The sequence below is a fragment of the Panthera onca genome, chromosome E3, assembly GCF_046562875.1.
Source record: "Panthera onca isolate mPanOnc1 chromosome E3, mPanOnc1 haplotype 2, whole genome shotgun sequence".
Taxonomy (NCBI): Eukaryota; Metazoa; Chordata; class Mammalia; order Carnivora; family Felidae; genus Panthera; species Panthera onca.
In genome coordinates, this window is record NC_138354.1 from 41,273,070 (window position 1) to 41,285,246 (window position 12,177).

General features: G+C 62.4%; 1 protein-coding gene across 2 annotated transcripts in view; it reads left to right on the forward strand.

Annotated features, from left to right (window-relative positions):
• Positions 1-12,177, forward strand: part of LMF1 (lipase maturation factor 1) — an 88,033-nt gene that overhangs the window by 17,126 nt on the left and 58,730 nt on the right. The window contains exon 3 of one of the 2 annotated variants that reach the window (XM_078440347.2): positions 3,685-3,745. In XM_078440347.2, coding sequence (XP_078296473.2) covers positions 3,685-3,745 — 61 coding nt within the window. The remainder of the gene's footprint in view (positions 1-3,684; positions 3,746-12,177) is intronic. The other variant, XM_078440346.2, reaches the window with a different exon arrangement.

The window sequence follows — 12,177 nt, forward strand, 5'->3', positions numbered from 1 at the left end:
GTCCTTATGTTGTGGCCGCAGGAGGCGTAGCGGGAGGGGGACTGGGGACGCGGGGGCAGGAACGAGGGACCGGGGCACAGGCGAGCTGGTGGCATGCCCTTTGCCATGGGGTCCGTGCTCCGGGGCGCCCTCTGCCAGAGCTCCAGTCCTGCATCCGCGTGGCCTGTGGTCAGGCGTGGGGCGGGCTGTGGGCTGAGGCAGCGCTCCCACGTGGGATGCTCAGCCACCGGACGGGACCCAGGCAGACCCGGGCCTCTGACTCTCCCCATGTCCCCCGTGTTTTACCAAACTCCACATCCTCATGATTTTACCCGCAAGTGTTTCTAGAACCTACCTGTGCCGTCAGCACCCAGCGTGGCCCCGTGTTCACGACGGCCTTCGGGGCTGTGCTTCCCGCACAGCAGGGTGTTTTGTCAAGGGCACGCGGCTGCTTCATTTTGGGTCTCCGCTGCTCCAGTTCCGGGCAGTTAAGAGATGCTGTTTTCACATGTTGGGCAAATCTAAGGTGAGGATTCGTGATATCTCCATCTACCCGGCCACCCCCTCCCCCCCAGCCTCACGGTGAAGACCTGGGCTGGCGCCAATGGGTTTCTTGGGCCCTCGGGGCCAGGATTTGCAGCCCCTGATAGGAAAGGGGAGCCCCAAGCCCCAGGAAGGTGGGACTGGGAGCCACTGGGCTGCGGCGGGCAGCAGCAGGGGGCGTGACTCCCTCCACTTCTTTGGGGTGCTGCTGGCCGGCAGGCAGGTAAAGCGGGAGCTCCCGTGTTTCTGTGCCTCCGCTGAGCAGAGGGAGGGATGCGGCAGGTGCCCGGCGGGCCTTCCTAGTGCGCGAAAGGTGGCTGGGCCCAGGACTGTGTTCTTTCTGCGGGAGGAACTAGGGAAGCGGCTCAGCACCAGGGGCCCCAAGCCCCTGCAGGGCTCGCCAGCAGTCAGGGCGTCCCCAGGCCGGCAGGCCCCCGATAGGGATGCAGGACCAGCCCGTGTGAGGGCTCAGGCTTTCCAAGGACACACGTGCAGGGGTGCTGAGCGGCTGTGGAGGCCCCCTCTCCATCACCAGCCATCGAGTGTGGCCGGAGCAGGTTTTGATTTCCTGGTGCTCTGGGACAGGAGCGGTGTGAGGGTGTCCCCGCCCCTGAGACTGTGTGGCTAGGGGCAGAGATGACTTCTCGGTTCCGTTTGTTTAACCAGGTACAGCATCATCTGTCGGGGAGAGACAGGAGGTGGTGCCCTGGGAGCGGATGGAGCTAGAAGGGGCCTCAGATTAGGTGGCCGGCAGGCAGCCCCCGCCCCACCCCCACCCCCACCCCCCACTGCCGAGCCCGTGCCTCCTGGTCCTGAGACGCCTGGGCCTTGGTGCGCACGTCTGAGCCCACCGTGCGCCCGTGCTGTCCTTGCTGAGAACTTGAGTTTGTGTGCCTCGAACAGTGCCCAGGGCCCCAGAGGTTCTGTCCAGTGGAAGGAAGCCGTGTGGTCCCTCCCAGGGCCCTGCCTGCGGCTGCCGCACACAGTTTTGTTCGCTGCTGAGGACCCAGCAAGGCCGGATGTGGCTCTCCTGGCTGACGGGCACAGATTGGGTTTCTGCCTAGCTACTTCAGCTTTTCCTGTTAATGTGATAAGCTTCATCTTTGGAACAACTATAGGTTTACAGAATGCAGAACAGTATGGGGAGCTCCTGGGCACCCCACACCCAGTTTCGTGTATTGTCAACCTCTTCCTTGTCAGACTGATACTGACCTCTTTTGTCCCAGGATCCCCCTCCCCCAGGAGCCACAGGACATTTGGGCGTCACATCCCCTTAGGCTCCTCTGGGCTGGGACAGTGTCTCTGACCCCCCAGCTTATAGGACTGGTCAGGGATGCTGTGGGTCGGGACCCGTCTGACGCTCTTCTCGCAACTGGGCTGGGTTGTGGGTTCAGGGAGAAGGCCACGGAGATCGTGCACCCATCTCGTCACATCACGTCACGTCACGTCACATCACGTCACGTCACGTCACATCACACGGGTGGTCAGTGCCACTGACGAGCCTCATCTGTGCCACTGCTGACCCTCCCCGCCCGGTGAGGTCCCTTGGGTGACCTTGTCCGCGGTGAAGTCAGTTTGTCCGAGTCCGGGCACACAGCCCAGGTGTGGGGCGGGGAGCCGGGTACTGGGAGGCTTCTGCAGGGGAGGCGGGTCTCCCGGTCACATCAGTGGGGACTTTGGGTGTCTGCCCTCTTGCTCTTGGGGCTTCACCATCCTGGGAACCGGCGACGTGTGACGAGACAGCTAGAGTTCAGCAGCCGCTACTGCATGAGTTTAAGTGGTTTTAAAGATGGGTCTCGCTGCAGCGGCTCTTTCTGTCTCGGACGCTGGAACCTGCTAGAACCCTGGGAGCCCCGACCGTGACTTCACTCCAGCTGCCCCCCAGCATCAACTTTCCACAACGTCGGCTTTCCGATCCTTTTATCTGTGCTTTACTTTGGCAGTACTCCTCAAGGGCCCTTTGTAGCGAGTCAGGATGGCTGTGCAGCCGTCCCTTTCTCTCCCCACCTTCCTGGCCCCCAAAGAAGAAAGGATTATCTCCAGAAACTTGGACCGGCATCGGGGAGGCTCAGGGGGTCCTTCCTGCGGAGGAAGCCGCCTCTGCCACGTCCCTTGGAGAGAGAGGACAGAGCCTGCACTTCAAAGAGCGCCCAGAGCAGATGCCAGAGGGCCGCGGGGGGTGCGGGGGTCACGGTTGGTGCCACAGGGCGCGCTGCGTGGCCGCTCCCTCCGGATGGTGGACGATGCAAGCCTCGTTTTGTCCTAAACGCAGCAGCCCCCCGCAGGGCCCGCCACCAGCCGCCCCGGCCTGCGCCCCGCTACCCACGTCCGCCTTGAACGTTGCCTGGGGCCCAGATGCGTTGACGGAGCACTGACTGAAAAGAGAGCTGATGCACAGACACGGACTCCTGCCTCTGTTCTGGGAGGTTCAGGGAGCGGAATGGGGCCATTTCCGTTCCGTGGGGGCAGCAGCCTGCGCCTGGGCACGCACTCCACAGTGAAGGCCGCCCTTCCTTGTAGGGTCTCCTTTCTGATAATCTGTGCTCAGGGTACTGGGTGCCCTTCGAACTTTCTGATTCTAGGGTATGACATTCCATGGTGTTTGACTATGTACAGAAACTATTTACTGCCAGATATCCACTATTACGTTTCCTTTTTCCAAGAGATTTATTTTTTACTTTTATTTATTTTTGAGAGAAAGACAAAGAGACAGACATGAGTCGGGGAGGGGCAGAGAGAGGGAGACACAGAATCCGAAGCAGCTCCAGGCTCTGAGCTGTCAGCCCAGAGCCCGACGCGGGGCTCGAACTCACGAACCTTGAGATCACGACCTGAGCCGAAGTCGGACGCTTAACCGACTGAGCCACCCAAGTGCCCCCCTAAAAGATTTGATTGGCCGGCTGTGAGCATGGGCTGGGACCCCATATGTGGGGCAGGGCCTGGGCAGACAGGGCTTCTGGCCACACACATAGCACCTAGGGGGTCCCCCTTATGCCCACCTTCCCCACATTTAGTGCCCATGGGGTCTGTGACCTGACCCACGGTGTCCTGGGGTCACTGAAGTGGGCTTTACTTAGCTGGGTAGCAGGATGCTTTAGTCTCGCAAGTTTTTTGACAAAGCAAGGCAAAATTTTGATACGTGTTTCTCCTTTTGTTTTGTAGGTATTCGTTTGGTAAGTGGAAATCAGAAAGTGACGCCGTGGGAGTTTGGCATGTGTGTGGGGTATGTACCCGTGCGCTTTTTCTGCCTCTCGCCTCGCCTGAGAGTCTGTCACCACGTTGGCCGATGTCTGTGATCGAACCTGGAGTCCTGGCCCACGCCGGCTTCCGTGCCCGGAGTGCCGGCCCCGTGCAGACCTGGGGACGCGTGACACTGGGGTGTGCTGTGGGTAGAAGGCAGCGTCAGACGGCTGGTCGAGTGGCCCCACCGCAGCGAGCACGCAGTGTCCTGACGGATCAACACTGTTCCTTGGGTGAAGGTCAGGCCGTCCTGCAGGCCAACCCTTCTCCCCCCCAGGCCGCGCTGAGTGCCCGGGACACCCCTGGGCAGAGGAGGAGCTCACCCAGGGCTGAGGGCGGTGGGACAGCCTGCGGCGGTCCGATTTCTTTGCTCGGTAAGGGGAGGACGTCGGGCAGTGATTCCATGCCGTGTGGGTAGTGCTGCACCCACCGTGAGCGCGTGGGTAGTGTTTGTTCAGAGGCAAGGGGGCCCCCCGGTGGATAGGGCCCAGCACAGCCCACCTGTGGGTCTCACCTTCTCACCTGCTGATACACGGACACGTCAGCACGCTCCAAGGGGACGCGAAGGGCCACACACCCCACACCGTGCCGCCCTCGGCGCCCCAGCACGATCCCCAACCGCACGAGGAGCAACGGGCCAGGACGGCAGGCCCGTCCTGGAGGGAAACGATCGTCGACAGAGGCCATCCTCAGGCCAGCCCAGCGCAGCTGTGGGGACTGGTGACTGCACTGAGGCCCTGAAGAATGAGAAGAAGAGGTCTCAGGAGAGAAACCGACGAGATGAGAAAAGAAGCAGACGGAAAGTCGAGAACTGAAAACTACGGCGTGTGAAATGAAGGACTTCCCAGAGGGGCTGGGTGACGGTGGCACGGAGTGGGGCCTAGAGCCCCCCCAGGCCGCGCAGAGCTCAGGCACCCGGGGGAGAGCTCGGAGGCTGGCGGCATGTGTGCGGAGCCCCGGCACGAGGGGCAGCTGGCAACGTCCCCACGTTGGTTGGAGACACGACTGCACAGATGCAAGAAGCCCGGGGAAGTCCACACAGCGTGCGCGGGAAGGAAACCGTGTCTCCCGCGGCATTGGGTGGTGCTGACCGAGGGAAAGGGAGCGTCCTGAGAGCGGTAGGTGGGTCTGGACGCGGGTCTGGAAGCGGCCCTGAGGGCTCAGGGCCGGTGAGCGGGCGCCTCAAATGGAAGCCGGGAGCCAGGGCCCTGTGTCGGGGACTGGGTGCCGCCGAGGCGCGCTCCCTGCCCCGGGTGGCCGGGAGGGACGGGACGGAAGACCCGGCCTCCGGGAGGCGTGTGGAGCCCAGAGCGGAGTCCGCGGGTCAGCGTGGAAGACCGCTTCCTGTTCTTGCTTCGTCTGCGGCACGCCTGACTGTTTAAAGCAAAACAAGTCGTTTGCCTTCTGAGACCCGTGACGCTCCCAGAGCGGACGCACGCGACGGGCCTGACGGGGCTCGCAGGGCGGCAGGTGGACCCGCGTGGTCGTGGGTTTCCATGCTGCGAGTGGAGCTGCACACCCCGAGGAGAGTGCAGGAGGGTTCAGGGTGCGTATTGTGACCCCTCGAGCAGTCACCGGAAACACGTGGAGATGCAGGTAAAATGCTGGACAAAGCGGTGTTCTGAGAAATCCAAGTGATCTGGAAAGACGGGGGGGCACAGGGACAGGAAGCGTAGCCCTAAAGACCACGTCGGCGATGGCATCGGCGTCACAGACTCACGTTCCAGCTGGAAGAGGAGATCGACAGAACGCCCTGATGCCATCGGACACACGGAGGTCTGGCGGGACGGTGGGGGGAGCACGGCCGAGACAAGGGCCAGAGGCCGGGGTCTGTGCTCATGCCAGCACAGACAGAGGTGAGGAGCCGGCACGGCCAGGACACGGGGGACGTGTCCTCATTCCTGAGAGCACAAGCGGCAGTTGGCGGGGACGCAGGCCGTCCCCTGCGGGACCACGAGTGACGCAGGAGGGGTGCTGGCGAGGATGGCCTGAGGGGGCTGCCAGGTGTCTGGCTGAAGGTCCGGCAGGAAGCGGCCCGCCCCGGGGATCACGTATGTCCTGTTCAGGCCCCCTGGGACACCCACAAGCACACCAGCCCCGTCCTGGCCATCTGCAAGCAGTACGCTGAGAAGGAGACAGCGTCCCCGACAGCCGTCCCTCCCGTCCCACGGGGAGCGGGGGCTGGGTGCTGTGCGAGACCACCTCGTGGCCTGACCCACGCGAGCCCAGTCAGTGGAGCAGCTGCAGGGTCTGAACCCCCAGCGCCCACTCGGGAGCGTGGGGCCGTGACTGGTTTCACCTTTGAGCCCGAGAGCCCGGGGGGTTGGCAAGGAGAGGCCCCCGCAACTGTCCCAGACGTGGCAGCTCCGAGCTCCGGTCTGCGGGCCTCCCTGGGCACGCGAGAAGGACTGGGGCAGGCAGGGCAGGAAGCCGAAGAGGGTCTCCCTGGTGGCCCGTGCTGGAGGGAACAGACTGCCCTGGGGCAGGGACATCAAGCCCCGAGGCCCCGGGGAGGGGGGCTGAAGCAGAGGCCGTGTCCTGGTGAGGGGCCGCAATTGTGCTGCCACTCAGCTGCCCAGTGGGCTGGAGGGGGTCAGGAGGAGGCTGGGAAGGGCCCTCCTCTGCCGACGGGTGGGGAAGGGCCCTCCTCTGCCGACGGGTGGGCAAGGGCCATGGGGAGAGGCTGCCCCCAGGCCCCGTGCTGGGGTCGCTCACAGAGCACAGTCGGTTTTCCGGCCAGATGACCCCGTCCCGCCGACCCTCCCTGCCGGACCACAGCCTCACTGCAGACGCTCACTTCTGGGTAATCACTTCCTCTCCGGACCCACCGTTTCTCTACACAGCATTTGACCTAAACAAGAATTTCTAGATGTACGCACGCAGGGGGAAAAGGAGCCTGCAGGCAGCAGGGGTGACCCCGATATTGGAGCCGTCGGGGAAGGAAGGGGTGGGTCTGTCTGCCCCAGCAGGAGCCACGACGGTGCCCACGCACAGACGCACCGCCCCGCCCGGCCGACAGAGCAGCAGACAGGGCCGGCAGGGGCGCTGGGCACAGGGTGTCCTTGCTGGCCGTGCAGTGGGGCGGGGCGCACGCCAGCGGGGACAGCAGGCAGAAGAACGTCGAAGGAATAGAAGCTGAGGACTGTCCAGACCCGAATGAAAGGCGCATGCCACAGACCCTCCCACGCACGTCATGGTCGGACGGGTCAGGACCAAAGAGGACCAGAGCAGCTTCCTTGCGGCCAGCGGTGCCACAGGCACAGCACTGCGCACCCCTGTCAGTGCCAGAGAGGAGGGAGGACCCCCCGGCCGGCCACACCGCGTCCTCAACAGGAAGGCACGTGCGGGCTCTCCCTGCTGCTCTGCTGGGGCTGCTGAGGGCTTCTGCAGGCAGAGACGCTCGAAGTCACAGAAATGGGCATCAACTCGAAGGAAGAGTGTCGGATTCTGGCAAGAGGAACGCGAACACGGAATGTTTCTCCGATCTTGAATTACCTTAAAAGGTGGGTGACAAAGCCGGAGTTGAAATTTAAAATCGAAAGTGAGGCTCTCAGTCTGCCCTGGGCCCGTGTCCCTCACCAACTTCTCAGCCGGCCAGGCGCCCTCGGTGTCAGGGGCGGCCAGCTGCGTCCGCGTGCGGCCTTCCTTCTCGGGCTTGTGTCTTGAACTTTTCGGCCAGAAGAGAGCAGGGATGGTTCCCCGTCCCCCTTGCCTGTGGAGCGCTTCTTAACCATAAGAGCGAATTAGTACCCTGCCAGCCTCATGCGGTTGGGAGCAGGGGAGGCTAGAAGTCTGGGCGTGAAGTTCGCCTTCGGCGAGAGCGTTAGGGTCCACGTGACTGCGAGACACTCCTCCAAGAAACCTGCCTTCTCCCTCTCGTCTTGCTAAAATCTGCTTGATTTACCTGCGGCTGCAGGAGTATTGTTGTTTTCCAGTTGTGACTGAGACCCGGCAGACCCTAACTCCTTTTCCAGGTGGGAAAAGCGCCCGTGCCCTGAATCCGGGGCGGTTACCATAGCTACCATAAAATCGGCGGTCGTGAAGCCAGAGGACGCGCTCGCCTGTGGCGGTGAAGCGGCAGGTGTGGTGGCCGAGGTTCGCAGCCTGCCTCCCCCCGAGGCGACGAGGCTTTGGGAGACCCGTGCCGGCCCCTCTGCCAAAGCCCCCGCGCTTAGGAGAGCTGCGTGGGGAGGGGGCCGCAGGAGGCCTCACGTGGGAAATGAAGGCAGAGCCCAGAGCCCCAGCCCCTCCGGTCCCCGGGGTTGGCGGTGCCCGAGCCCTGCGGGCATCTGTGAGGCCGCGAGGGCGTCCTCGGCGGGAACACTGGCGTCGGGAGACTCGGGCAAACAGCCACCGTTTTGCTCCGAGTTTAAACAAGTCTGCCCCCCATCCGTGCATCCGTGGGCACTACCTGGCGCTCGTGAGCCCCAGCTGTGTCGCCGGGAGCCAGTGGCGCTGCTGACACGTCTCCCGTGGAAGCAGGCCCCCGAGGAAGAAGGCGGCGTGTGGGGTGTGCTTGGTGCGGCCCCTCGGCGTCCCAGGCTGCTCTCTCCCTCGCTAATCTCACAGGACGACAGCCACCGGCCCGGCCACCAAGCCCCAGAGCCACCAAACGGAAAGGACTCAGGCCTCTGGGCGGGGGCCCGTCGGCCTCACCTGGGGCTGCCCGCAGGAACTCGGTTCTTACGAGGAGCAGGCCCTCTGGGCCTGTGTGTACGCGCCGTTCTGGTTCGTTTTAGTTACATTTATCGTGTCTCTATTCTGCAAAGTGGACTTTGACGAGGCCGCGCCCGCACTGGGTCTCGCGCCGAGCGCTAAGCTGCACAGGGTACACGTTTCCGGAGAACTCGGGCCCCGGCCCTCGGCCCCCGGAGCTGCTCCGTCACCAGCCGTCGCGGGGCGGCTTGATGAGAGTCAGGTGAGACCAGGTGCGGCTCCTTAGCCACACCTGCGCCACGGCAAGCGCTCGGCAGCCACGTTGGGCACGCACGGCACAGCCCGCTTCCGCCCCCGTGGGAAGTTCTGGGCGCTCACCGGCCAGGCCATGAGTGGGCACGGCTGTTTACCTCTGCGGACTCAAGCTGCCGCCTTCTCTGACCCTGTAAGGACGTGGTAGGTGAGATATAACTCCCTTCGGTTTGGGAGGAGGGCCGCGGGGCCACGTCCTCTTTCTAGCGCCTTTCCCTTGTTCGGAACGACCACACGTTTCTCAGGATGTCCAAGTGTCTGGAACATTTTCCACGGTCCTGAGGGCCCCTCCCCATCGTCAGTGGCACCTGCTGCTGTCCCGGGACCCGGGCCCTCGAGTGCCTGTTTGCAGCCGGCTGGGACTCCGGCTAAGGTGACGGTCAGGGCAGTAGGGCTGTTTGCTCCAGGACACATGAAGGCCACTGTTAACCGGGTGCTAGGAGGCTGCTTTGCCGCTTGTGTCTCTGCCGAGGCTCTCCGTGTGGCTGTGCCTTGAAGGCCACTGGGTTGGTAACTCTTACTTCAAAGAGTGGGCGTAAAGGTAATTAATTCAGGTCCCCTGTAAGTGCTGTTTCCTGCTCCCCAGCAGAAAGTGCTCTTTGATGATCATGAGCTCAGGGTGGGGCCCTTGCGCTGTCCTTGAAAGCCGTGTAGCAACCAGCAGGCCGGGCCGGCTGGTATTTCCAGTCTTTTCTGCCCAGAAGGGGCTGCTCTTGGCCCACAGCCTCCCAATGTGGCCTGAGGCCTGATGGCCACCTGTTTTGGGTGAGGTGGGGACCCAGGAAGGGCCCCCTGTCCTCGGGACTGAGTCGTGCAGCTTCCCCCCAGTGTTGGTGCCAATGCAGGGCTCCACCCCTCCGGGCCTGGGCCGGCCGCGGGCACCAGGGGAGGCCAGCTGGCGGCTGCAGAGGGGACAGGCCCCGTGACCAGGAGCTGAGCCATCACAGGGCCCTTGTGCCCAGACACACACATGATGAGACCTCTCTGCTATTCGAGGCCCTGAGGCTTCTGGAGTGTCTCCGGCCCTAGAAAGGATCTGGTAACTTGGATTGCGATTTTAGCTTGAGGGACCCCAGCATGTGCTGGTGTTGGCCTCCAGGCAGTCTCCCAGGCAGGTCCGGGTCCCCACCTCCCCCGACACTGATCTTCTATCAGGAGCTTCGGGAACCTTGGTGTTCACGTGGGCATGTGCTCCCTGAGCACGTTCGGTTTACGCCATAGTCTTCTTTCAAGGGGGTGGTATTTCCGTAGCTTTTCGTCATTCTGCCTGTGGCCGCACGGGCTGTGTTTTTTTGTGTTTTGGTGCTGTTGTGGTTAAGGTCCTTTGTTGAGGGGCGTGGAGATCTGGCCCCTTCCTTCCGAGGCTCAGCAGCCCAGCTGGGGTGGGAAACTGCAGGTAGAAACTGACACAAGCCCCTCAGGCCGCGTGAACGCTCAGACGTTCGTTAGTGTCGTTAGCGCTGCCGGGACAGCGGGCAGCTGCGGTCCCAGGCCTGCTTCGTTTCCTCAGGTGCGGCTCGAGGCTTGAAACCTCACGCAGTGCTTGGCCACGGGAAGCAAGTCAGCAGCACAGGTCCTCCTGCGTCAGACCGCCCAGGCACCCGTCCCTGGGGCGCGAGGGGTCTGAGAGAAGGATTCGGCGGGCTCCACGGCTCGGGACGTTCCTTTGTAGGAAAAGAGCATTCTGTTTTCACTGCAGGCCCGTCTGGCCGAGAACAAGATGCGTCAGCGACGCTTGGTTTCGGAAAGCAGCTCAGTGGATGAGCTACTCATTTATCCTGGTGTGCTGAACGCCGGGTGTAGTCCTCACCGGCAGGGCCAGCCGCGGGCCACGGGGCCAGGAAGCAGGACCCTGGAGGAGACTGGGGGCTGACCGCCATCTCCTGAGGCCAGGAGGGCCGGATGGCAGCAGGAGGACCGTGGGTGGGCTATGGGGACGGGGGGCGGGGGGCGGGTGCACCGTCGGTGTTTCGCGGCACTCAGAGGTGCAGGTGGGGCGCACACGTGCCGTGCGGGGCGTCAGGGGCGAGCGAGTCCCTGCAGGCTGTGGCTGTGCTCAGAGGAGCAGCCCCCCCGGGCGTTTGGCACTCTCCTCCGGTCGCTGCTGCCTCATTAGGTGCGCTTTTCAGGCAGGTCCTGTGCTGGCATCGGTGCGAATGTGGCCTGGACCCTTGAACTCCGGTGTCTGTCCCAGCAGCACCTCCCACCAGCCGTCGTGAATTAAATGCTGCTTGTGACCCCTTACCCTTGCTGCTCTTAAATCCGTGCTTGAAAAACAGCTTAATGAGGGGTTTACTGGTCCAATTGGAAGTTTTTATTAAAACCTATTAGTGCTGGAGCGGAGCTCACCTGCAGGAAGCGATTAGACCGCCTCCGAGGGCCGGGCGGACTCTGTGACAGCAGATCCCACCAAACCGTCTCCAGACCCTCGTGTCCCAGCTCTGCTCTAATTGATGGTTCTTCTAATTCCCTTCCCAGCCCCCAAGCCCGAGAAAGCAGTTTCTCGTAATCGCATTACTCCCATAATCAGAGGCAGCCTCTCCTGTCCCGGCCCGTGAGCTCGCCGGGCTGTGCAGCCTCTCGGGGGCGTCTTTCCCTGTGCTTTCCGGGGTGCTCGGGCTTGACACAGCCACTCTCCTCGCATGGCTCCATGGGTGTCCGCTCGCACTCTCCTTGCTCCCCGCCAGTGACACTGGCCGCTCAGCATTGTTTGGATTTGGTCTCTTGTCCGCTCGGGTCCTTAGGAGGGACACAGAAGCCCGTGCCAGGTGGTCTTCAGAGCTCCCGTGTGACCTGCGTGGGCTGGGAAGCATCTCAACTAGCAGGCATAGCCCTTTCCAGAGTGAGAGGAACCGTCTAGAATGGCTTCTGCCCTTTACCCACTGTGAGCAGCCCTGGCTGGCCACGACCGCCTGAGAGGCCCAGAGACCTCCTGTTGTCGGCCTGTGTTGGGTGTTCTCCGTAGTGACCCGGGCTGCCTGGAATTTCTGGTGCTCTCTCCATCAGGGTCTTGGGGCTGGTCCTGATCCAGGGGGAGCCTTGTTTTCTTTTTTTTTTAATTAAAAAAAATTTTGTTTTAATCTTTGTTTATTTTTGACAGAGAGCGTGTGAGCAGGGGAGGAGCAAAGAGAGAGGGAGACACAGAATCCGAGGCAGGCTCCAGGCTCTGGGTGTCAGCACAGAGCCTGACGTGGGGCTCGAACCCACGAACCGTGAGATCATGGCCTGAGCCGAAGTCAGACACTCAACCGACTGAGCCACCCGGGTGCCAGGGGGAGTATTCTTTTTTTTTTTTTTTTTTTTAAACATTTATTTATTTTTGAGACAGAGAGAGACAGAGCATGAACAGGGGAGGGGCAGAGAGAGAGGGAGACACAGAATCTGAAACAGGCTCCAGGCTCTGAGCTGTCAGCACAGAGCCCGATGCGGGGCTCGAACTCATGGATG